Source organism: Elgaria multicarinata, chromosome 19 (genome assembly GCF_023053635.1).
Source record: "Elgaria multicarinata webbii isolate HBS135686 ecotype San Diego chromosome 19, rElgMul1.1.pri, whole genome shotgun sequence".
Lineage (NCBI taxonomy): Eukaryota > Metazoa > Chordata > Lepidosauria > Squamata > Anguidae > Elgaria > Elgaria multicarinata.
Window position 1 is genome coordinate 16,654,476 of NC_086189.1, and position 25,209 is coordinate 16,679,684.

Genomic DNA, 25,209 nt, shown 5'->3' on the forward strand with positions numbered 1-25,209 from the left:
GGAGAACGAAGGCACTGAAAACAGCCAGAATACTAATTTCAGCAGGACGCCGGAACAGCTCTTTACACAACCGACCTAGGGACGGTCAACTTCAATAAGTAAATAACAACCTTGATTTTAGATTTGACTGGCATTGTGTCCATTCGACTTGCCCAATTTGACATGTTATTGCATCCATTTATGATTTTGCCACTAATTCGTTTGATGGTACAATGCGTTCCTAAAAGTGATCCCTCCACCCACCACCACGGGAAATACAGGGCATGTCTACACCAGCCCTATATCCTAGGATCGTTCCTGTGCATCCAAATGCCACACAGGGGATCCCGAGACCAGGCAGGGACGATCCCTCCATTTTCCTGGGATAACCCTTTAGGTGTAGAAAGGGCCACAGTTTCATTCAGAACCAGTTGGAACTCTAAAGGAGCTATCTAAGAGTTAGCGTTCTGACTGCTTTTGACTGAAATCCGGACAGGATTCACTGCCCCACTGACATCAGTCATCAGCCTCCACTGAGTCAAGCTTTGCTAAGCCATCCAGAAGTGGCCAGCTACTTGCGCCTTGCAAATGCAACCCAAACCAAACTTCCCCCTCCAATTTATGCCTCATTAATTGGGTGAAAATCATATTGTATGTGTTTGGAACAATAAAAGGCCTGCTAGTTATTTTTTTCTCTACAGCTTCCCTCAACGGCAAACCCCCTCCCCTTCCTGTGCTGCTGGTATGAATGCTACACTTTGCTTTTCATGCTCATTCTTCTGTAATGATGCCTATTTGTAAATAGCAAGATAGGATGCAATTAAGCCATTAGAGACTAAACAAACAAATATGCTAATTAGGTTCTTTACAAGGATTTTTTTTTTTTATGGAGGCTGGAATTTACCTTTCATTAATCTAACTTAATTGCAATACCGCACGTTAAAAAGTCAACATAAATTAAGGGCTTTAAATGATCTCCCGATATTAAGGATGAGCTGGTGGGTTCCTCCCCATGTGGCCCCTCTCCTGCCCCCTGGCAACAACTGCAGCCCTTAATAAGGAAGTTAAATCCGCAAGCCACAGCACTGAAAAGACTAGCGGATTATTTTGCAAAGGGTGAGTCACAGTTATGATATAATTGCAGCACCCCAATGAAAGGTAAGTATCCTTAAATGCTTTAAATCAACACATTATCAATGGGGTATGAAGCGTTTCCAATTTCTGGCATTCTGTCAAATGGATAGATGAATCTTCAGAATCCAATATACCTCCAAATTATCAGGGCTATGTGGAAGGGTAAAAATTTGAGTTTCTAATGTAGGGTGTGACAGCATGTGGACTGAACAAGGGATCTCAGGCACAACAGACTCTGAGCATGCAATTCCCCATCATGCTAGAGAGTGTCACACGGAAGCTTGCTTCCACGCAAATGCACCCCACCCCCCAGTAAGACTGGTGTGAACCAGGCATCTGACAATCACCCAAGCCATCGTCTGAAGGCTCTGATATGTGCCATGTGCTCCTGCATTCCTTTCTCCTCTCCTTTCCCACAGGGGTTCCCACTTCCATTTTACAGTTTTCTCTAGCCATAGTTTGCTGTGACGTCTGAATGGGTAAACTCCGGCTTGTGCTGCCTCCAAATCATATTTTGAAAGTCATTTCAAAATGTGGTTTGGAAGACATAGATTGCCATAGTTCAGATGTCACGGCAAACTATGGCTGGAGGAACTGAGAAAGTGGAAAAGGAAACCCATGTGCCACACAGTAGAAGGAAGTAGCATTTATTTATTTATTTATTTATGCATTTATATCCCGCCGTTTTTCCACCAAGGAACCCAAGGCGGCATACATAATCTTCCTCCTCTGCTCCATTTTATCCTCACAACAACAACCCTGTGAAGTAGGCTGGGGTGAGAGTCTGTGACTGGCCCAAAGTCACCCAGTGGGTTTCCATGGCTGAGTGAGGACTAGAACCTGGATCTCCTGACTCCCAGTACAGCATGCTCTTGAGTCTCCAAACTCTGGTTTGGACCAACATCTTAACTGTTCCAGTATATCTTAGTGGCCTCAGCTAGACCTAAGGTTTATCCCGGGATCGTCCTGGGGTCATCCCCGTTCATCTAAGTGACACACAGGAGATCCCGGGAGCAGGCAGGGACGATCCCGGGATAAACCTTAGGTCTAGCTAAGGCCAAAGTGATCTGTACAGCCCGGAAGAGTGAGCAACTACACTGGCTACTGTTTTGGAAACAAACAGTGAATGTACGTTTTCCTTTCCTCAAAAAGGCCCAAATGTTTTATATACGTTGTCTGTAATTGACATGTTACACTCTGGTTCTACGGTTGTTGTTACAACCTCAGTTCTAAGGAAAACGTGTGAAATTGCTTCCAGGATTAAAAGCTGCAGGACAAGAATGAAATGCTTGAGGTTACAATCAAATTAGAAAATGAGACAACACTCCGAATTAAATTACTGCAACTAGAATACATTTAATATTCCAAACAAAATGAAATGAATCTACTGCCACAGATGTCTGGTTCGCCTGCATTTAATTTTCAACCCACTGCTGTGCTACTAGAATGCTTAGAAAAGCTGGAACAAGATTTAAGAAGTTAAGACATAAATAATCTATTTTTTAGTAAGAATGAATAGATGCTGGAGCAGGGGGAGATTAGGTGAAGAAACCTATAAAACATTACAATTAATGCATCTTAAAAAAACGTTTGCTTCATAAGAGGAATGTGAAGAGAGAACCCTTAAAATAAGCTGTTTTCCGGGGTGGAATATTCCCTCCCCCCCCAAAAAAAATTATGCTAATTATTACAAGGCTCTGTTGAAATGATGACTTAGAGTGTTTCTTTGTTATCCATTCTGCAATATTTTCAGAAACTGGCTGCTTTTTATGGCTTTTGTGCCACATGCATTTGGCAAGAGAGACACAGTCATTTCAGGAGGGCTTCCATGAAAGGAGGTTCCCGAAAATACTGTAATTAGCCATTCACAGTGGAATCTACCACCAGAGGAAGATGGTTTTCCACCACCTCGAGAAGGTTTCATCATTATTTATTTATTTATTTATTTATTTATATAGCACCATCAATGTACATGGTGCTGTACAGAGTAAAACAATAAAATAGCAAAACCCTGCCACATAGGCTTACATTCTAATAAAATCATAATAAAACACTAGGTAATACTACACAAATTGGTGTCAATCTACTCTTTAAAGTAGCGCACCACCTAAAACCTATCTCCCACTTTGCTAATATAACAACTGTAGTGTTTGTTACTTCTGTTCTCTGTCTACCCAATAACTGGTGAGTTTCTCCCAGAGTAGATATGAGTTACAGCTGGGCTTTATGTTTTCAAAAATGAGGGTCAAGAAACTGCTTCTTTGTCCCGGAATGCTAGGTATAAACTGATACCCGCAACACCTTCCTTCATTCAGACTGCAATCTCTATTTTGAGACTGGGTCAAAACTGCAGACCTCAAGGCCACAATAGTTGACCCACATTTTAAAAAAAACTTTTCTGTGTTTCCCCCGTCCCATGGACTTTGATGGACCTCCAGGCTAAGGGATTTCTCAGTGTCTTCCTGACCAAAGAACTTTCTACATGCCCCAGCTGTTCGAACTTAGTACAGATGTCCCAGGCTTTTCAAACTGTGACAAATGTCACAGTCAAAACGGTGCACAAAGTTGATCTACTCAAACATGGTAACTCTTAAGACTTTTATATAATGACCCCACCTCCAGGATGCAATGTACCATAAATTAGTTCTAGGATGTGAAAGTACCTTTATTAAGATGTTGTCCAAAACACACTTATTAATGGCAGGCATACACTGTCCCTGCACCTGAAGGCACCCAAGATGACATACATCTTCATTTTATTCCCCACTACAGGTTTGCTCTACTCCAAGAGTAGAAATGCAAACGGACACTGGTGACCAATGTAATTGGGGCAGTGGACACAATATGGTATCCAACAGAATGACCACATGGTTTTGTAAAGTGGCAGGGTAACTCCGTCGGTATCCTTCCCAGAACGTGGACATACAAAGTCCTGTGGTCTTCAGCGCTGGCTAGACTTAAGGCATAAATCACATCAAAGTCAGCTGGATTAACGAGAAAAGATGTGAAGAATTGCAGCCAAAGTGCTAATTATAACGTGTGGCTGAACAATGACAGCCTGAATAAATCGAGCCGCGGATTATGGCTGAGAAGAATGTGGCAGCATAAGGGGCCGGTAAACTCTGAAGGACTTCACCCCAACCGCCTAGTAGATTTTTCTTTTATAGCTGCTGTAAATAAGACTGTGTCATTCTGACCTGCCCAGAATTGAACCATTTTTTTTTTAAAAAAAAAACTTAATACGGTTCCATGGACAGGTATAAGCAGTCCACCTAAGTTGCGATTTACAGTCAGGATCATGAAAGCACCACAGCATTGACCAGCCTTCCCAAAATTGGTGCCCACAAGGTGTTTTGGACCAACTCCCATCAGCTCTGGTCAGCATGGCTAATTGGTCAGGAATGCAGGGAGTTGTCCTCAGAAAGAAAAATCTGTAGTCTTCCAACCGTCTGAGGACGGCAGGCATAGACCATCAACAACTGCTTTTGTGAGATAAGGGGTTAATGCAGATCTGGATTTGTAGGGCTAAAAGAGCTTTCACATCTCTGCTTTGGAGGGATGGGGACTATTTTTTCTTAAAAACAAAGTGAACATTCATGGGGGGAAATTGCTTTTTTGCACTGGCAAGCGCATTGAGAAAAGAAGAAAAGGAACATGGGCAGCAGCATGTATGGTCTCCTTATCGTGGTCACTTTAAAGAGGAAGGTGTGTGTGTATGTGAAGATTTTAGACCATTTCCACATGCACTTAAGGCTATATTGCCAAAACAGAAGGCAAAAGGTTTCATGACAACCCACCTTGGCCTGCCCTCAACACTGGATTGCAGGTTTCCTCTGGCTGGAAGCAAGGACATGTCCTGTCCAGGGTCTGGTACAAAAGACTGGGCAGAAATAGAATTCAAAATTTGTTCAACATCTGAGCCCCCATTTTTCTCTGAATCCAGAGGAAAGACAAACCACCAATATTCTGCAGTCAGTTAAGATCCAGGGTTTTTTTTTTCCTGGGAGGCGATGGAGGGTTCATATACGGCTACATAGGACACACTTTTTCAGTCTCTGCGACCTCCAGGGTTGGGAAAAGACTCTGCCTTACATGCCTATGAGGCGTGAGATCGAGATCTGCTATTTGCAGCATACACTTTGCTGGAAAATTACTTTGCGAAGTATTCTATTTGTGTAATCCTACCGTCTGGGAAAATTAGATGTTGGGTTCAGATCACATTTATTTATTTTAAGAATTTATATGCCACCCTTCAATAAAAGAAACATTCTCAGGATGGCTTATAAATAAAATACAAAGTAAAATACATAATTAAACAACAAAATCAAAAGCGAATGGCAAAAATATATGAAGGACAGAAGTAACGTAGCCACTTTGTACTCAACGCTTATTTTGGGAGGGGAAAATATTTCGCCAGAAGTTAAATCCTTGACAGTTTCATGTGGACCAATGCTTAAATAAATAAAAATAAAAACTAAAAATAACATATCAAGGTGGATAATGGAGATAAAATGCCATTACAGAAGATTGAGGGGAGACATGATAGCACGCTTCAAATACTTAAAAGGTTGTCCCACAGAGGAGGGCCAGGATCTCTTCTCGATCCTCCCAGAATGCAGGACACGGAATAACAGGCTCAAGTTACAGGAAGTCAGATTCCGGCTGGACATCAGGAAAAACTTCCTGACTGTTAGAGCAGTACGACAATGGAATCAGTGACCTAGGGAGGTGGTGGGCTCTCCCACACTAGAGGCCTTCAAGAGGCAGCTGGACAACCATCTGTCAAGGATGCTTTAGGGTGGATTCCTGCACTGATGGGACCTTATAGGGACCTTATAGGTCCCTATAATATAAGGGACCTTATAGGTCCCTTCCAACTCTACTATTCTATGATTCTATGTTTCTACTAACAGCATAATCTGAACCCTGATGTTGGTGGCTAGTGTGGGCTAGTAAGGCATGTTGGTGTGGAGGCTGGTGGGGATGGGGGTGGGCTCTGGAGTGGTGGTGCCCCCACTGCACCTAGGTGGGTGGGCCGACCTGGGCCTGTCAGCTATGCCCTCTGTAATTCCACATGACCAATACTCATGATGTGCATGGGGTAGAGCTTCAGAGCTTCTAATGTCATTCCTCCAAAGAAAACCATCTGTTTACATAGTTTACATAAAGGTGCTCCAAGTACAATATAAGAGAGAAGAAGAAAACATTTTGTAGAAAGAAGGAAATAATCTCAGCTATTTTTTTTGTATTACACGTTTTCATAACGAAGCTGTTCCCGACGATGCAGCCGCAATGGCGTCGAAAAATAACTGAGGGATTGGGCTGGAACCCCTCAGAGCATGCGCAGTACGCAATGGGGGAGGGGTTCCCGCCAAGACTCTCAGCTATGGAAGTTTTTCCCGAATCGAAGCTCGGCACAGACGCAGAGCCCATATGTGTGATGCACAAAGACCACGATGAAGTACAGTGAGTTTTAGTATTTCAGAGGAAGATTCCTATTTTTAACTCCCCCCCCCCAAATATATTTACTTCCATATTGCATTGATTCATGAATACAAATGATAACGGGAAGAACTATGAACATAATTAAACTTGCACCCAATAAATTTCCCCTAATAGTAAATAAGGTTGAATTGAATCCTGAACTTTCTCGTTCCAACATAAAGAGACTCCACCTTTCTATAAAAAAAGATCATTTACTAATTGCTCCATTCTGGCTCATATCAGCTAATTTCATCATATACCAGTCGTCAATTGATGGAGAATTAATTCTCTGCCACTTACCCTAAGTTATTACACCAATGCTTATATTGGGAAAGTGTGGAGCCATAGAGTTTTAAAAAAGCGAAATGAAGACCATTACTTTTGCATCGTCTTTTTATTAAGGCAGTCATTTGCCATCTTTCATGTGTAGATGCAATTAAAGGATTAATTGATAATTCAGTAGGGTAGATTGGGATTAAACTGCTATCTAAAACCACCATGATAAACTGCTTGAAAGTCAGCTGAGGAGCCCACACTGCTACAGAAAAGGCTTCAATTATTTATGTGCTTAAGACTACGCAGCGTAAATCCAGCCTAATGAGGTACAATCACTGTGTATAAATCGGAAAACACAGAAAGAATGGATTGTCTAGAGGAAAACCCAGCCACACAGGACAGCAGCAAAGAAACTACTCAGAACCAACAATTACCCTTAGGAATGGGCTTGGTTACGCTAACTTACTAGTGGAGGTTGTACTGTGTATATAAGAGCCTTCCCTTGATAGACAGAAATTTATACGAACACTGCTTAAAAGTTGAAGCTGAATTTTTTAAGCTGGTGTGCCTTTTGTTTAGACAAGAAGGATTGCTGAGTTTGGAATTTCAAGTGCAGATCTGAGGATGGGCATAACGGCAGTCTCACCCCTTCTACACCTACCACTAATCTCTTGTGCATGGCCTAGCCATCTCTTGCCTCCTCAGTCCACTTGAAAGACCTGTACTGAACTCTTGAAATCTGCTTTCAGGTGTAAACAAACCGCAGGTAGTGCTGAACACCATGCCCTCTCCCAAAAATGCCTTTCTACATCAATAGATACGGTTTCCAACGTATTTCGAGAAATCACTTTATCAAAGGAGAAGTTTAATACATCTTAATAAAAACTGCTTAGGTCTGCTCAGGAGAGCTGCAGTGGAAAACATGTCTCAAGCAGTTTTATTAAGTAGCGCTAAACATTTCTCTTGATAAAGCATCTCCTCGAAAAACATTGAGAAATGAAACTATTTGTGCAGCCGTTTCTTCTTCTATTCTTCTACAGCTCTTCTCGATCCTATTTGTATTTCTGAAACGTCTTTCTCCCTTTAGATTATTTTTCATCTATCATCAAACTCACGTGCCAGTTTTTGGGAACTTGTTTTTGTCAGTTAAATAGTACTCTCTGAATTTTGTATTAGACGTTTTCTCTCCCTTCCTGCCCTGCAGAACTGAAGAGCACCACTTTCACCGAAGAGTGTACATTACTTTGTGTGTTCTGCAGAGGACTCTAGAGTATATTCTCAATTCACACAACCTTCGTCCTCCTGCCCACATTTTCGGGACAGAAAAGTAAGGGATAGCAAGCAAAAGAGTGGATTGTGTCAAATTTGGTCTACAGACCAAATGTCTCAGCTTCCAGACAGGCTCATATGGGAGCAAGTGGTCGTTTCCCTCTGGTTAGAGCTTCAGAAGTTGAAAACTACTGCTCAGAAAAAGACTTGCTCAGTTAGCACCTGGGCAAATACTCCAACTTGGGATAGAAGCACAACTTGGGAAGGTTCCCTCCACTTCATCAAAAGCCAAAGCCAACTGGAAGAATGCAGAAACATGTTGAAAGAGGAAGAACGTAAGAAGAGCCCTGCTGGAACAGACCAAGGGTGTTCCAGCACCAAGTCCAGCGCCCTGTTCACACTGTGGCCAACCAGGACACGACGCAACAGCACACTCCCGGCCATGTTCCCCAGCAATTGGTGTATATAGGCATATTGCCTATGATACTGGAGGTAGCACATAGCCATCAGGACTAGTAGCCATTGATATACCCCTTCTCCAGGAATTGATCCAGCCCCCCCTTTTAAAGCCATCCAAATTGGTAGCCATCACCACATCTTGTGGTAGTGAATTCCAGAGTTTAACTATGCATTGTGTGAAGAAGTCCTTCCTTTGATCTGGCCTGAATCTCGCACCAGTTAGTTTCATGGGGTTAACACCATTCATGATCCTGTACACCTCTATCAAGAGTTGTAGACTACTGCTCCTTTTTATGACAGATAATAATTTATAGTGGTTATGTTTTCAAACGTTTGTGGTGATGCTATACGTGATTTTTTCTTATTTTTTTAGTCACGATAAGCAACCATTACTGTTTAAGAACAGAGATTTGTCAGTGAGTTAAAAGGCTTCACCAACAATTGGTACCAAACCGATATTAGATAATCACAACCAAAATAACTTCAATGATGTCTCTAGTAGTAGTTCAACATCCCTAGAATATCTTCCCAGTCTACTTCGGAGTTTATTCCTGCAAGAATTTTCCTGCACTGCCAATGGTAACTATGTACTAGAACTCAGTTCCGGAAAGTGTTGTGCTATTGAACCTTCAACTCAATGGTGGTGCACAGTACCAGGCAGATTTTGCTCTTGCTATTAAATAAAGAGGATGTCAAATTTGGGTTCACGCTGAAAGTACTGTGAATATTAGCAGACCGAGAAGCAATTAGAAGAATATAAGGATAACTTAAAATGAATGGTTTTGTAAGAGGCTCTTGGAGAACTCATTCGTTAACATACAATATATTGTGATTTCACGATTCATCAAGTGGAACAAATTACTATGAAACTAGGATAAACAAGCTATTTTAAAAAAACAAAGCCCCTCCAACTGATTTAATCCTAGAAAAACATTTTGAAGAAAAAAAGAGATTTTAGGCAGTGGACTAATACAAGGCAAATATGATGGCGAATTTTATTATGGATAAAACAACGTGCTCCCTCCAAGGCTGTACTTGAGGGCTAAACATGGCATATGATCTGTTGCAGAGTACTAGCATGTAGGCTTTTAAAATAGCCAGTTCGCAACCCACCCCCACTTGCAGTTCCAATCAGACCGTGCACCTGCTATTTGCAGTGGGGTGAAAAGCTCCAAAAGTTTCCTACCTTGCTAATAGCAGGCATGACACACACACACACACACCGTCCCCAATCTGGATTTGGATTGCAGTGGGGGGAAATATAAAGTGATAATCTCTTTATAAAAGATTATAGTTACGTATAAGGCCTCCAAATATAGTTTCCAGTATAAATGAAAGGAATATAATATTAAAAATGAACATCACACTAAGGATAATCAAGACAATAAAACAATTTTCTCCTCCAGTTTGGTTCAGTTCCTTGTTTCCTAGGGTTTTCTATCAGAGTGAAATAGGAAGGCCCTGAAAATCATACCGCTTACGTTGGCCATCGTCCAAAGAACTGTGAAACAAGGTCCAGGGGATCAAGTGAAGGAAGGCGGGTGTGTGCGTTAAATTCATTTTCCTTGAAAAGGACCCCACACACTCCTCCCTATGCTGTATGGCAAATTGCTTTTGAAACAGAGAGGATGGAACATCAGAAGAGCCCTGCTGAATCAAACCAAGGGTCCATCTAGTCCAGCACTCTGTTCACACAGGGGCCAACCAGCCGTCGGCCAGAGACCAACAAAGCAGGACATGGTGCAACAGCACCCTCCCACCCATGTTCCCCAGCAACTGGTGCGCCAAAAGCTGTTTGTGATGTAGCACACAAGTCAGCTGTTTAAAGCAAAACAGCTAATACACATCTAACTTGCCATGGCAGGAAGCAGAATTATTCTGCTTGGAAAGATATTAGAAATTACCAAGCTTTAACCTACCAGTAGCATTGCAGAGGTCCCATTTGGTCTGGATAAGTGGATGGACATTTCAGGAAACATTCTATCAATGCGGCTGATCACATCATCCACGTACCTACGAAATGGTAGACAAACATTACATAACAACAGCAACAAACCCCAAAGCCTAAGGAGTCTATCCCTCCTTCCTTTTCTTTTATAATCATTTTTTTAATTATTTAAAAGCATAATATACAAATATGTAATTCAAAGTCAAATACGAACGGAAACGGAGGCAACACAATGCAATCAAATCTCCTACAATCAGATCTTCGCCAGAGCCTCCTCCATCAAACCACCATATCCGATAAATAAATAAGTTCACTCCAGGGTGTCATTGAGTCCTCCCTTGTTGCTCTACCTTCCCAATTTGTTTTAATATTTTTTTCCTTACTGACAAATTCGTCTCACTGCCTCTCACTTTCCCCTTCCTATTTTATTCCCACCATATACCCCTCTCTCCCCTCAGTGCTGCTCTCCTAAATAAACCTACGCTGCCTAACGCACATCATAGCCCTGATGTGGATGGAGGCCACCAAAAAGACACGGAGGCACTCTCTGAGGTACATATTTGAATTCGATATTTGGGGCTGGGTTCAGTTAGTATGCCATGATCAAGATTCCCCAAGCAATTTGGTCAAACCATGCGGAAAGTGGTCTTCAAAACATTATAGCCTGCTAGATCAGTGGTTCCGAATTAGCTAAGAACTGCGGACCCCTTGTTTTTCAAATGCCAAGCCATGGACCCCCTACTTTTGAAAAAAATGTTATCTCTATGGTAGTTACCTGTGCAAAGCAATTTTTTGGAAAAAATAAGGGTTAGCCCCTAATAAGCAAAGGATTTTAGGTATACTAAAAAACAGACCATAAAATTTGTGATATTTGTGGTATTACCACGCAAAAATGGCAATGATTTAGTTAGGAATATAAAGATGAATTTAATTTTATTAACGTCTAGTTTACAAATGAACAAATTATGACATGTCTAGCAGCTACTAAACCTAAACGTGATGGGAGAAATCGTGCCTCTTTTTGTCCCGAACAATCCCTTCCACATCCGGTTCAATATTTCCTACTTTTAATCTCAAATCTGGATCAACATCGAGCTGATTTCTAGGCTCGTTCTTCATATAACAAAAATGTCGAAAATGTTTGTTCACAAAGATATGTGGAACAAAAGGAAACTACACATTTCAAAGCTTTTTCACCTAACTTCTTATAATCAGGAAAAACTTTCACCCAGAATTGATCCAGTCTATATCAACAACTGCATCTTGCTCTTCCACAGACAGAGTTGTGAGTTGTACATCGCTATATTCAAAAGTATTCCTTATCCATGAGTTTTCAGGATTAGGTGCAGGGAAGTAATCTCTGAAGCTAGCCGCTAAATCACACAGGTGCTCAGGGATGTTATATTTTCATTCTGGTAGGAATTCGTCATCAGTGGACTCCAGAAATGAATGGTGAATATGTGAATGGGGCCACGGACCCCCTGGGTGGGTTACACGGACCCCTTGGGGTCCACGGACCACCAATTGGGAACCACTGTGCTAGATGGTGGTTGGGTTGACCTTCCAGACCACTGTATCTCAATATACAGATTATCCAAGCGCATACACAAGAGAGAATTTCTGGCGCACAACATTTTAGCATCTGCCCGGTCAGCAAATACCTAAACTACTAGTAAAAGACATAAAATAAAATGAAGAATTGAGAAGACCTGTGAGTACCTTGCCTGGAGCACAACCCTCCAGGAGCTCTGTGCCAGGAAATACACATACTTGCTGGCCCTAATTTTAGTGCTCAGTTTAAGGGCTGAGAAGTTTATCCTGCTATCATAACACTCTATTAATAATAAAATTCACAGGGAGGCAGGCATGCAGCCAGCTACCTCCTTCAGAAACCTAAGGGATCCCAAGATTAGTTCTTGGTGTTACAATCAGCACTTGAAATTTTTAATTTTGCTATTAAAACAATAATAAAAGTCAAACATAGCAAGGTGAAGAAAGGTTTCCAAACAGCCTCCTACAGTTTTGCAAGAAGTCTATAAAAATCTGATAGCTTTTATGTCATAACAGCGTTGCTTGGAAGGTGAAAGATGTTTCAGAAGCTCCACATTAGGCGAGGTGCAGAGTACCAAATACAACAGTTCAGTTTGCACCAATTCCTCTGTACAGAAAGACTAGGCCATGGACAGAAGTGATTTCAGAAGCCATGGCTTAATGTAGGAGGAAGCTTAGTAGCATGCTCTCTCTCTCTCTCTCATACACACACACACACACACACACATCCATCTTAAAAAAACGCAGAAAAACACAACACTTTTTGTAATGCCTCTCAGTTCTACATTGGGCAGATGGCTTCGTTCTCCAGTATGACCTTCTTTAAAGCTGGATTAGATCCAGCAAACCAATGTTAGTGTTATGTTTAGCAGCTCAGGCACCGTTTAAATAGCATTTCTCCCACACAGTGTGTAAGATACATGCTGTTCATTTTTCTATTCCATATACAAGGCCTGAGATATGTATTTTTTTTTTAAAAAAAATCTTTATTTAGTTTTCATGGGAAAATGAGGGAGAAAGGAACGGGTACACATTCTCCTGGACCTGTTGGGTAAAAAGAAATATGGAATTGCTTGAGTGCTAAAGGGATTTAGAAAAAGGTTAAGAAGTACAATCTAGAATCGTGTTCCCTGGAATGTGAACCAGACATCTGGCAGAGAAAGACAATTGTTTAATATATGTACCATAGTATCGTTTTTTAAAAAAATTGATTGCACCTACTTAAGGCTAAACGGATGTTAATAATTGTTTTCAACTCAAATAGATTAAGCCAAGATAAGGATAAGATAAGACCTTCATCCCTGAGTAGAGTCCATTTGAATGCAGAGGAATCCAATCCACTCATTGCATTTATATCCCACCTTTCCTCCAAGGAACACATAGAACCATAGAATAGTAGAGTTGGAAGGGGCCTTCAAGGACTCTGAACACGTTCCAGCTTGTCTGCGCCCTTCTTGAATTGTGGAACCCAGAACTGGACACAAGGGAGCATAAGTAGTTTTCCCTCCCATTTTATCCTCACAACAACTCTGTGAGGTAGGTCGGGATGAGTGATAGCAGCCCAAGTTCACCCAGTGGGGAACTGAACAATATCTCCCCAGTCCTAGTCCAACGCTATAACCACCACACCACATGGAGTTATGCTTACCTTGATGCTGGAGGAAGGTACATGATGTGGAACTTGTGATGGTAATCAACAGAATATCGTTTATGAGAAAGGAACTTATATCCATATGTGGTGGAATTGTGAATATGTACAAAAATTATGGAAAATGGTGTATAAAGAGATAAACTAAATAACTGGAATGAAGTTAGAAGAAACACCAAGTTTCTTCTAACAAGTTAAGCATTGTTATCAATGTATGGAAAACTTAAATGTAATCAAATGAGAATAGAATTAATAACGAACTTGTTAACAGCTGCAAGGTTAATGATATCCAGAAATTGGAAGGTTCAAGGGGATTATGATATAGAAGATTGGCATAAAGAAATATGGGATATTACGATAAATGATAAATTAACATGTAATATTAGAGTTAGAAGGGGAATAATAAAAAATAACAATTTTGAAGAGATATGGAAATTGTTCTTAGAATATGTATTATTAAAATGGGGAGGAAGAACACCTCCAGAGGATTCAATGCAAATTTGGAAAGTAGAATAAGATCCCGGTGGTTGGGGCGCACTTATTAATGTGAGGTAGTTTAAGAAGTATAACGTATAGTTAAGAATTGAAGATGAATATGGTTTTTTTATGTATGTATATGATTTATTAATTGTAACTATAGAAAATCAATAAAATTATTTTTTAAAAAAATACTGTTCATGTGCAGGAATTCTTCAGAATAACTTGTTGACCAGCCTTCCCCAACCTGATGTGTTGGACCTCAACTCCCACCTTCCCAATCCAGCATGGCCAATGATGGGTGCTTCATCCTACAAATCTGGAGGACACCAGGTTGGGAAAGGCTGACGGGAAACTTTGGTGACCAATCAGCTTTTGGCGGAGACCCGTTTGAGGCAGGAGGGAGGGTCCGTGTGCCAGCACCGTAGAAAGGGCCAGCCAGCACGTAACCCACATGTGGCCCGCCGTAGTCATTTGTGCCCTTCCCTTATTGGAAGCTGTTGGATGAGCTGTTGGGAGTGCGATTCTGCTGGGGAAAAGGCTGTGAGCTCCCCGTGCTCCTTGTTTTCATGCAACGGCACTGATTCTGCAGAGAAACATAGCATGCGGGTGGTCCCAGCAGAATCGCTGTGGTATATTTATTTTTAAATGAGGCATCTAAACGTGCTCATAGCCCAAACAATCCAGTATCACTTTCTGCCATCCTCAAAGCTAAGAAGTGGTGTTTTTTTTAATATGGCAATCAAGCTTCTAGCTGTGTAGCTCAAAAATATTATTTTACAATTATTGGTTACTGGTAGCCAAGTAGAAGCATTGCCCCTTCCATAAAAGAGGACGTGCAGTTGTCAGCAACAGCATCGGCTATTAAAATGGACCATAAAACAGAACTGTCACGACTCTTGTTAGGTTGGTTTTAAAATGCTAGATACAGTTTATTAATCCTGGGGTGAAGATAAATAATTTCATTCAAACTGCGCCTCTTGGACAAGCGCAAGCATGCCGGACGTGCGGCTGTGCAACAGATTTTCCCAGTGACATGAATTAACAATACTTATTAAAGCAACAGCCCCTGCCACCTCTCGTGAAATGACACTTCCATCCTCAGAGAGGGAGTGAAGGGAGCTTCAACAAATTCTCACACCGCAAAAGCCGCCCCCAAACGCCGCTAGGAGTCAAGACTGCACCCTTGGAAGCTTGAAGCATCTCTGGGCTGCTTCAGATTTCAGAGCTTCTTTGGCTCATGTGAAGCTCAAAAACCAAGCCCAGTTGCAGTCCTTTCGGTTCCCCAGTTTCAAGCTCCAGCATCTCCTGTGTCTTTCCCTAGATTTTTCTCTGCCCTATGCTCACCAGTATGAAGCCGCTATTATAGTAATTGGGGAGAACGAACGGCAGAAATTGGAGGGGAAGAGGTTGTATGTGCGAAAGCAGGAGATATCTGAAGCAAGTGTGATGGATTGAAGAAGGGGCAATGTGAAGACACACACACACACACACACCAACAACTTATCAATGGATTTTTTCTCTGTGGTGGCCCCCTAATTATGGAATGATCTCCCCAACGAGGCTCGCCTGGCGTCAACATTGTTATCTTTTCGGCACCAGGTCAAGAACTTTCTCTTCTCCCAGGCGTTTAACAACATATGCTAAGTTTGTTTTTTTAATGGACCCCAGAACTGTAGTTGTTTAAAATGGATACTGTTTTACATTGTTGTTTTTATATTTTTGATGGTTTTAAATTTGTATACTTTTTTTTTTAACGTTCACTGTTTTAACCTTTGTAAACCGCCCAGAGAGCTTCGGCTATGGGGCGGTATATAAATTTAATAAATAGAATCAATTACAGAGAACAGGGGTTGGATTTCCCAGAAGACCACCATGGAAAGGTGTGGTTGCCTGCCAACCAACACGATACCCTAGAGAGCCAGTGTGGTGTAGTGGCTAAAGTGTCAGACTGGGAGTTGGGAGGTCCGGGTTCTAGTCCCCACTTGGACATGGAAACCCACTGGGTGACTTTAGGCCAGTCGCAGACTCTCCGCCCAATCCACCTCACAGGGTTGTTGTTGTGAGGATAAAATGGAGAGGAGGAGGAAGATTACGTATGGTGTCTTGGGTTCGTTGGAGGAAAAAAGGCGGGATATAAATGCAGTAATACATACATACGATACGTCAATGACTACTAGGTTGCTTGCCAACTGAGGATCTGGGTCGCCGGTTCAACATCCCACATCTGCAGTGACAGGTTCTGAGGTAGCAGGACTGGGGCATCTGCTGCTGGACACCATAGAGACTTGCTGGTCCTGGGCTAGATGTACCAATGGCCATCTTTGGCAGAAGCCTATAGAAATCCGTGGGACTCATAAAAACCAGATAATCAACAATCTTCTTGCTGGATTTGTCACAATCAATGAGATACTTCTATTTTGCATATTTTGTGCTGTGATTTGATGAAATCGACCAAGTGTGGGGAGAGGACAGGGAGGGATATAGAATAAGTATTGATGTGTATAGTTTTATGTTTTGTTTTTGTTCTTGATTTTTGAGTTCAATGTATTTAATGAAATATTTTTTAAAAAATTATTATTATTATTATTATTATTATTATTATTATTATTTGTATCCCGCCTTTTGCCCAATGCTGGGCCTCAAGGCGGCCTTACAAAGTTTAAAATATACAGGGGGGGGAGGGAAACAAAACCATAAACAATTAAAAAATACACAACAAAATTATAAAGCATTAACATAGATGGAGGGCTGGATTATTCTCCAAAGGCCTGCTTGAACAAAAAAGTTTTAGCCTGCTTCCGAAAGCCCATCAGGGAGGGAGCCAGCCTAACTTCCCCAGGAAGAGAGTTCCAGAGCACCGGAGCAGCCAATGAGAAGGCCCTCTCCCATGTTCCCACCAAGCGTGCCTGTGAAGAAGGTGGGACTAAAAGAAGGGCCTCTCCAGAAGATCTCAAAGCACGGGCAGGCTCATAAGGGAGAATACGTTCTTTCAAATAACCTGGACCCGAACCATATAGAGCTTTATAGGTCATAACCAGCACTTTGAATTGTGCCCAGAAACAGTCTGGAAGCCAGTGGAGCTGTTTTAACAGGGGAGTTGTCTGCTCCCTGTAACCAGCCCCGGTCAGCAATCTGGCTGCAGCTCTTTGAACCAGCTGGAGTTTCAAAAATGAGAGAGAGAAATAATTCACAGGGCAAGCTTAATATTGTAGCTCTTCTCTGTCCATCATTAACTTCTCTTCCAGGACTCCCTGGCTCAAATTATTATTGTTTTTTTTTAAACTATCTAATAATAATACAACAACAATAGAGGAATGTGGCTGGGAGAATGTAAAAATAATGGCTAGTGAAGAAAACAGGAGTCTGCTTTACAGTCATTACCGGAAACTTGTCCAAACCTGTTACCATTTTCGGTCTGTTTACTGAAAACTGGCATTAATTCCTTTAGAGAAAGAACTTGAAAGGTAGAAACACCTATCCTAGGCTGTCAATTGTAAGTGGTAATGGGATTTTAGGAACACATACTTCTGTACTAAGACTCATTGTTTATTAAACTGTCTGCTTTTTGGAGTAGACCTTGTTTCATAGGTAACAATACATTTTGACAGCTGTTATTCATGTCACCTCCAACAAAATACCAAAAAAGAAAAGAAAAAAAGAGCAGCAATAAACTAGTATTTGGAAATCATAAACAATGGAGAAAGGTGAATGTTCGCCTTGAAGGAATTAAAGGAATAAATATTTGTCTACTGTTATTTTAGGCAGATTCTCCAGCAAGAAAATCTTTAATACATTTCCCCCCACTTTTACTACGCATTGCAGTGACTTGATTATGATGAGTACTTGATGAACTAAAATCTGACTTCAGAATACTAATCGACACTGGAAAGACAATGCATTTTTGATCATGCCTTTTCCCCTTCAACTCAAAACCTCCTGGAGGTATGAATTAAAAAATATATACAGAATCATAGAATCATAGAATCATAGAATAGCAGAGTTGGAAGGGGCCTACAAGGCCATCGAGTCCAACCCCCTGCTCAATGCAGGAATCCACCCTAAAGCATCCCTGACAGATGGTTGTCCAGCTGCCTCTTGAATGCCTCTAGTGTGGGAGAGCCCACAACCTCCCTAGGTAGCTGATTCCACTGTCGCACTGCTCTAACAGTCAGGAAGTTTTTCCTGATGTCCAGCCGGAATCTGGCTTCCTTTAACTTGAGCCCGTTATTCCGTGTCCTGCACTCTGGGAGAATCGAGAAGAGATCCTGGCCCTCCTCTGTGTGACAACCTTTTAAGTATTTGAAGAGTGCTATCATGTCTCCCCTCAATCTTCTCTTCTCCAGGCTAAACATGCCCAGTTCTTTCAGTCTCTCTTCATAGGGCTTTGTTTCTAGACCTCTGATCATCCTCGTTGCCCTCTTCTGAACACGCTCCAGCTTGTCTGCGTCCTTCTTGAATTGTGGAGCCCAGAACTGGACGCAATACTCTAGATGAGGCCTAACCAGGGCCGAATAGAGAGGAACCAGTACCTCACGTGATTTGGAAGCTATACTTCTATTAATGCAGCCCAAAATAGCATTTGCCTTTCTTGCAGCCATATCGCACTGTTGGCTCATATTCAGCTTGTGATCTACAACAATTCCAAGATCTTTCTCATTTGTAGTATTGCTGAGCCAAGTGTCCCCCATCTTGTAACTGTGCATTTGGTTTCTATTCCCTAAATGTAGAACTTGGCATTTATCCCTATTAAATTCCATTCTGTTGTTTTCAGCCCAGCACTCCAGCCTATCAAGATCACTTTGAAGTTTGAATTGCTAACACCTCCTTACTTTAACTACTACACCAAGATAAGGCAGCGACTGTGTTAAGAAATGAGACTTTTCACCCTGTTGGAGAAATTCAGACACCCACCCTCCCCAAATAAACTGGACATGGTATTTTTTTCCCCTCTCACACTGACCCTTCCTCAATTCTCTTTAACTTGGGTTATCAGACTGCTAGAGTTGGCTACAACTATGAATGACTTCTAAGCAATTTCTTACTATGGCTTAGGAGTAAATAAGTCTCCCCACCACCACCCTGAAAGAATTACACATCAAAACAAGGAATAAAGAACAATCCATCCAGCTATTTTCTTTCTTGGTTGGATATACGAACATAAGAAGAGCCCTGCTGGATCAGACCAAGGGTCCAACACTCTGTTCACATAGTGGCCAACCAGCTGTCGACCAGGGACCCACAAGCAGGTCACATTGCAACAGCACCCTCCCACCCATGTTTATTTATTTATTTCATTTCTATACCACCAATAGCCAAAGGTCTCACAAAAAATGTTCCCCAGCAACTGCTTCTGATACTGGAGGTAGCACATAGCCATCAGGACTAATAGCCATCGATAACTTCTCCTCCAGGAATTTCTCCAATCCCCTTTTAAAGCCATCCATATTATGTATTTAATCTTTTGGGCCTGTGCAGATGCTAGATTCCCAATATCCTAACCATGATTGGGTGGCTTACACTGTTGGTAACACAGGCTTGAGAACCCTTTCCCCCTCCACACACACACACAATGCAAACTCTTCTTCTCCCTTGTATGGCTTGCTTTTAACCATGATGTGGTGTGACAGTGGCACTGACGCTAATAACGGTTAACGCAACCATAAACCTCTTGTAACCAGGGTTTACAAACCTACTCAAAAAGCTAGTTTCAGATGCTGGTTACAAGGGTAATCCTGTTTAACGTTAAACAATGCTGATATAAACACAATACTAGAACATCATGAAGCCCACCATGGAAAAGGGGGACGGGATAGGGGAGGAGAGGAGAGGAGGGCACTCATGAGTCCAAGGCGCACTCTGGTTATCTAGCCAAGGTTAGACACTCAGGAACATTACAGCTGCACTGTGCTGAAGATATAATTGGTCAAAGTCTGAATTTTAACATTTATCATCAGTTTTAAAAAATACTTCTTACATTTGTTCAGAGCATCATCATCTGCCACGAACCTTTCAGATGGGTCAGTTTAGCAATTGAAATGAATTAAGCTGCCACATTATTTTTAGACCACATTTTAGCTAGTTAGCAACTGAGCGAGGGGGCCTCCGAGAAGTCAAAGCTAATTCATGGCACCGGAATCAGGGCAGTCTCGAAAGGTTTCACTGTCACCTTAGCCCTTCTACATCTTCTCCGTTTCACAAATTGCATCGCAAGAATTCTGTGCAACAAGGGGAGGTCACCCTTTCCCTTACAAGGATGGATTAGCCTAACTGTCAAATTTTAAGATTCAGGGGGAGGGAGAGATCAGCCTTTCACTTTACGTGAAAACTTGTACACACTCAGAATCAGTGAGAGAGATTCTTGCAGCTCTGGAGCCCAGGGTAAAATAAGATGGACTTCTTCACTCCCTTGAGTAATCTGCATATGCTAGAGGATTTGGAGTTTGTTTCTTCCATCCAGCACGGTGACAAAGTCCTTCCCACTGAATCCTCTGTGAAGCATAGAGAATTTGAGGGAAGGGAAGGCTCTCTGTGTTGGACATCCAAAGGTAGATAGTCACCTGAAGGCTTTCTGGCCATTGTTGGCAACTACATTTTTCGACCCCTCACCCTTTGCTGAGTTGTACAACGATTTGCTCACCGGTGCTGAGCAACCTCAAGGATAACTGCGGAAAAAATACAATTTCAGTATGCAAAATCAGAATTAATTACAGCAACGTTAATAAAACGCAGGAAGAGTCATTAATCGCGTTTTACAAGAGATCCGATTAGAGTGACGAATGATACGACTACTGAAAGCAATGTACAGCTAATTGGACTACTCCGTACAGCAGGGAAACATCCCAGGAATGCATCTCAGGAAGAAAACAAGAAGAACTGGGAAGGAGAGGCTGATTTTGTCAAGGCTTTCATCAATCAAATGTACTTCACAGTGTTCTCTGTCCTGGCTTAGCTTCAAGTACTTGAGAGTTGACAGCTGGGACATACCTGGTGTATTGCTATAGTGTTATTAAAAACCACCGTAAATGGCAAATAATGAACCTTGAAATACTCGCGTTCCTGCACAGAATACAAAAAGAGGATGATAAAGTTGTTGGAGTGAACAAGATTTGCTTATTGCACAGCTAAGAGGGGGGAGGCATTTATCAAACCTAGAAAAGCAGGAAATCAAATTGAGAGAAACGAGACTGCCTAGATGTGAGTTACACCTGAGAAGAGGGGAAGGAAAAGTGGGTCTCACAGGTACCATGCAACTGGTTTAGAATAGTCTTCCAAAGTATTCTAAGCTATAGTTTCCACAGTCATACAGAACTAAAAATCCCAGCAATTTTGAATCAAGTTTGCAAATGCATCCCATGATGTTATGGTCATTACTGACATTCTGTCCATCTGCTCTCTCTCCAGCTACCAACATTTTTGACTTGTACACTGAGAAACAGCACGCAGAGGTACAAAGTTAAGTTCCCCCTGCCTCTGAAACCTGATTCCAGGTTCTTGGTTCCTGGATTCATTACTCAGGCTTCCCAAGACCTTGATCCAGTCCTAGAACCACCAGGAAGAACTGTGGCGGTCAATACAAGAAGCAACACAGAAATTGGGGTGGCAGGTTGTAGGGTGAGGATGCTATGATGCAAAACAAGAGGGGGGGTGCTCCCGGGGGACAGAGGTGCTGAAGCAAGTGGAATGGAATGAGGCAAACCAACCATAAATTTCAGATCTTCTAGAAATCAGGGATGTGGAGGCTGGATTTCCCAGCAGTTCACTGTGGGAAGGTGAGGTTGCCTGCCACCCAATATGGCAAGAAATTGACAAGTAAATTACTTGCCAATTAGGGGTCTAGGTTTACAGTTCAACCCAGCCAGCATCAGCAGTCAAAGGAACTCGGATAAGCAGGAACTGAGGCATATCGCCTCTGAGACCCCAGAGAACTAAAAACCATCTGCGTAGGAAGGTGCTATGTTTGGCATGCCGCTGGTCCATTCAGCATAAAGCAGGGCCCTCATATCGTGTGGCAAGTTGAACAACCAATACGTCCCTTTGCTTAGATGCAGGATGGTGTGCTGCAACGACTCCCTGCTCAATTCGAACACTGTGAGAAGAGTAATGAAAGAAATGCCCTTCTATGCCCTGAGTAGCTTTTGAAGAGCAATGATCAAGGGAGATTTCATTATAGGGGAATAGAACGGTGCAAGGCACATTCTGTTCTATAACACCCACTAGAACATTTTGGGTTGTTTTTTTTACAATTTTTAATTGGAATGAAAGGTCGAAGAGCCAGACCAAACACACACACACACCCACTCACACACACACACACACACACCTTGACTTCTGCAACACGACCCCAAACAGCCAAAGGATGATGGCAAGTAAGTTAGCATATGTGGGCCCATTTTGATCACTGGAACACTACAAGTCTGTTTTGTGGCACTTTATCTCTCCTTTCCAACAGCCGTATGGGCGCCTCTCTTGAAATCTGCCAAAGGAAAGGTCCTGGCTGTGCGTTGTGGCTTTAGAGCAGAGGAGCAGCCTTATCAATTCAGCCCCATGGCCTGCTTGGGGTGAGCAACACAGGGCCCTGCAGCTCCCATCTCAATCCCATGTGTCAAAACCTCCTTGTTTCCTCATAAAACCCATATTCCAGGCATTAGGCGGAGGAAGCAGGATGGAGGAGAAAGGACAAGCAAGGCTTCCACTGACTCCTTGAGAGCTAATAGCTATACGCTGCTGAATCCTAGTCTAATTTAGACTTGCTCATTCATGAGACAACAACAATTCTATACACAGGTGTGTGTGTTTTTGCCTGGGTCCTGTCCCTGGTCTTCTCCCCTTCTCAAAACTAATAATCTCTCTCAGGAGGGCATGCCAACCCCTGAGCCACACGAATGCCTATAAAACTGGACAATATGTGCACTCATTTCTGTCAATTCACAAGCGTCAAGACGCAAGAACCCGTCACATTTTGCACGTGTCGAGGCAGAGCAGGCTGCAGAGTGAAACGCTATGTGGCCATGTGGGTAGGATTGGCACGGCCATGCTCACTCCTGCCAACAAGCCCCGCCCATACAGCCGCTTGGGCGGCGCTACAGCCAGGCCAGCACAGCTTCAGCGTAGATAAAAGCTATAATGACCAGCTCTCCCCTGCCCTATTCATGGATAGATGAAGTCTTTGTTGCTGTTGGCAACGCATCTTTCCTTCAAATGAAATCATCACACACACGGAAAGAGAACAAAACTGTTCATTTTGTATTTGAAGAAGATTCAATATCAACAGCCTACTAAGTAATTATTTGATAACTAAGAGGCAGTAGACATTGCCTTTTAAAATTATTATTATTATTATTGCAAAGTACGTTTAGGCCACGCTTCAGCCGTGACTCTCAGAGAAGCTTACAGCAAGGGTGTTGAATCACTTTAAGCCCGGAGACCGAATTCAATTTCAGAAAAGCTCAGCGGGGCGGGGGTGAGGGAGTGGACACAGTAGCACGTTATGGTTATGTGGGAGCAGGTGATGCTTTTGGGATCTTGACCCAAAGCCGACCTTGTAGATGAATATAAAAACCATTTTCTTTTCCCTACTGTGCTGTTTGATATGAATGCAAACTAGTAGATATTCATATCAAGCCAAGAAGAAGAAGAAGAAGAAGAAGAAGAAGAAGAAGAAGAAGAATATTCATATCAAGCGAAGAAGAAGAAGAAGAAGAAGAAGAAGAAGAAGAAGAAGAAGAAGAAGAAGAAGAAGAAGAAGAAGACGACTCATAGTTGTGCAGTAGCTGGGATTAAACAATGCAACTAGCAAAACTGAATAAGTGATTTTCTCTCAGTGGTTTGGTTGTAGGCATTATCCATGTAAACGGAATGTGTTTCTTTTCAAATAAGCACCTTAAGAATTCAACGTGGCATTCTCTTTTGATGAGCAGAGGTTTTTTTGAAGTGCTGTTGAACAGTCACATTCTTTGACCAGAGTAAGGATGACCGTTCGTTTTTAGTTTATAGTTGCAATCACAACGTTTTCTACACTGAAAAAGTTAGAGGTGCTATCAGAGCCTGAATTAAGAATTTTGCCAAGGCTACACCAACCATCTGTTAATCACTATGGCAGCAGAAACAACTCCACTTCTCTGAACAACTTAACGTGTAACAGACGCGCTAACAGACCTGTAACCCTTAAAATCGAAAGTCTCCCAAGGATCTAAAAAAAGTGTTAGCAGCTTAAAATGCCTCGAACCGCAATTAATGACTGCTTATTTATGGTTAGTTTGCCTTTTTTCTGGAACCAAAATTAGAGGGGAAGCAAAAGAAAATCCTGTTTTCAAATTTATCCTTGATTGCTGAGGCTTGAAAATACCTGCTTTCCATTCAGAAACAGTATCTGGCTATTCTCTCACTTAGATGTGCATCTACACTAGGTGTACTTGGCATTTTCTACACTTATCTAAGTTTTGGTGCCGATTTATCTGCCAGCATGATGAGAAATCAGATGAGTGAAAATGTCACTTTCTAAGCAAAGGAGGAGAATTTTGGACTAAAATAGGACCACAGAATAAAATGAATGGCAGCAAGCATCCCCTCAGGAAGATCTATTACAGTACACAGTTGTTGCTGTTTTTAGAAATTGCTCTAAAAAAAATTCACACAAATCTGACATCGCTGAGGGTTGTATGAAATCTTCCATTCTGCTAACCACCTGACAATTAAAAACACATATAGAGATGTTAGGGATCAAACCTGGGAGATTCTTCATGCCAAGCATCTGTTTTACTACTGACCCATGGCTCTTCCCTAACACGGCCATTGTTTCTAAATGGAAAAACTTTAAGTTGCAAAGCAGCCTAACTGGTTATTTAAAGAAGTATGCAGCAAAAATTTCCCAAATTCACCAAGTCAATCAAGTGTTTATCCCCTCGATCGTTCAAACTATCTCTGGCTCCAGTTCTGCACAAACCTATTCAGATCAAGTCTCACGGGAAAGAAATGAGTTCAC

General features: G+C 42.0%; 1 protein-coding gene across 2 annotated transcripts in view; it reads right to left on the reverse strand.

The window, feature by feature from the left end:
• MED27 (mediator complex subunit 27) overlaps nucleotides 1-25,209 on the reverse strand; it is a 122,480-nt gene that overhangs the window by 32,469 nt on the left and 64,802 nt on the right. For both annotated transcript variants that reach the window (XM_063144814.1, XM_063144816.1), the window contains exon 4: nucleotides 10,521-10,614. In XM_063144814.1, the coding sequence (XP_063000884.1) occupies nucleotides 10,521-10,614 (94 nt within the window). The remainder of the gene's footprint in view (nucleotides 1-10,520; nucleotides 10,615-25,209) is intronic.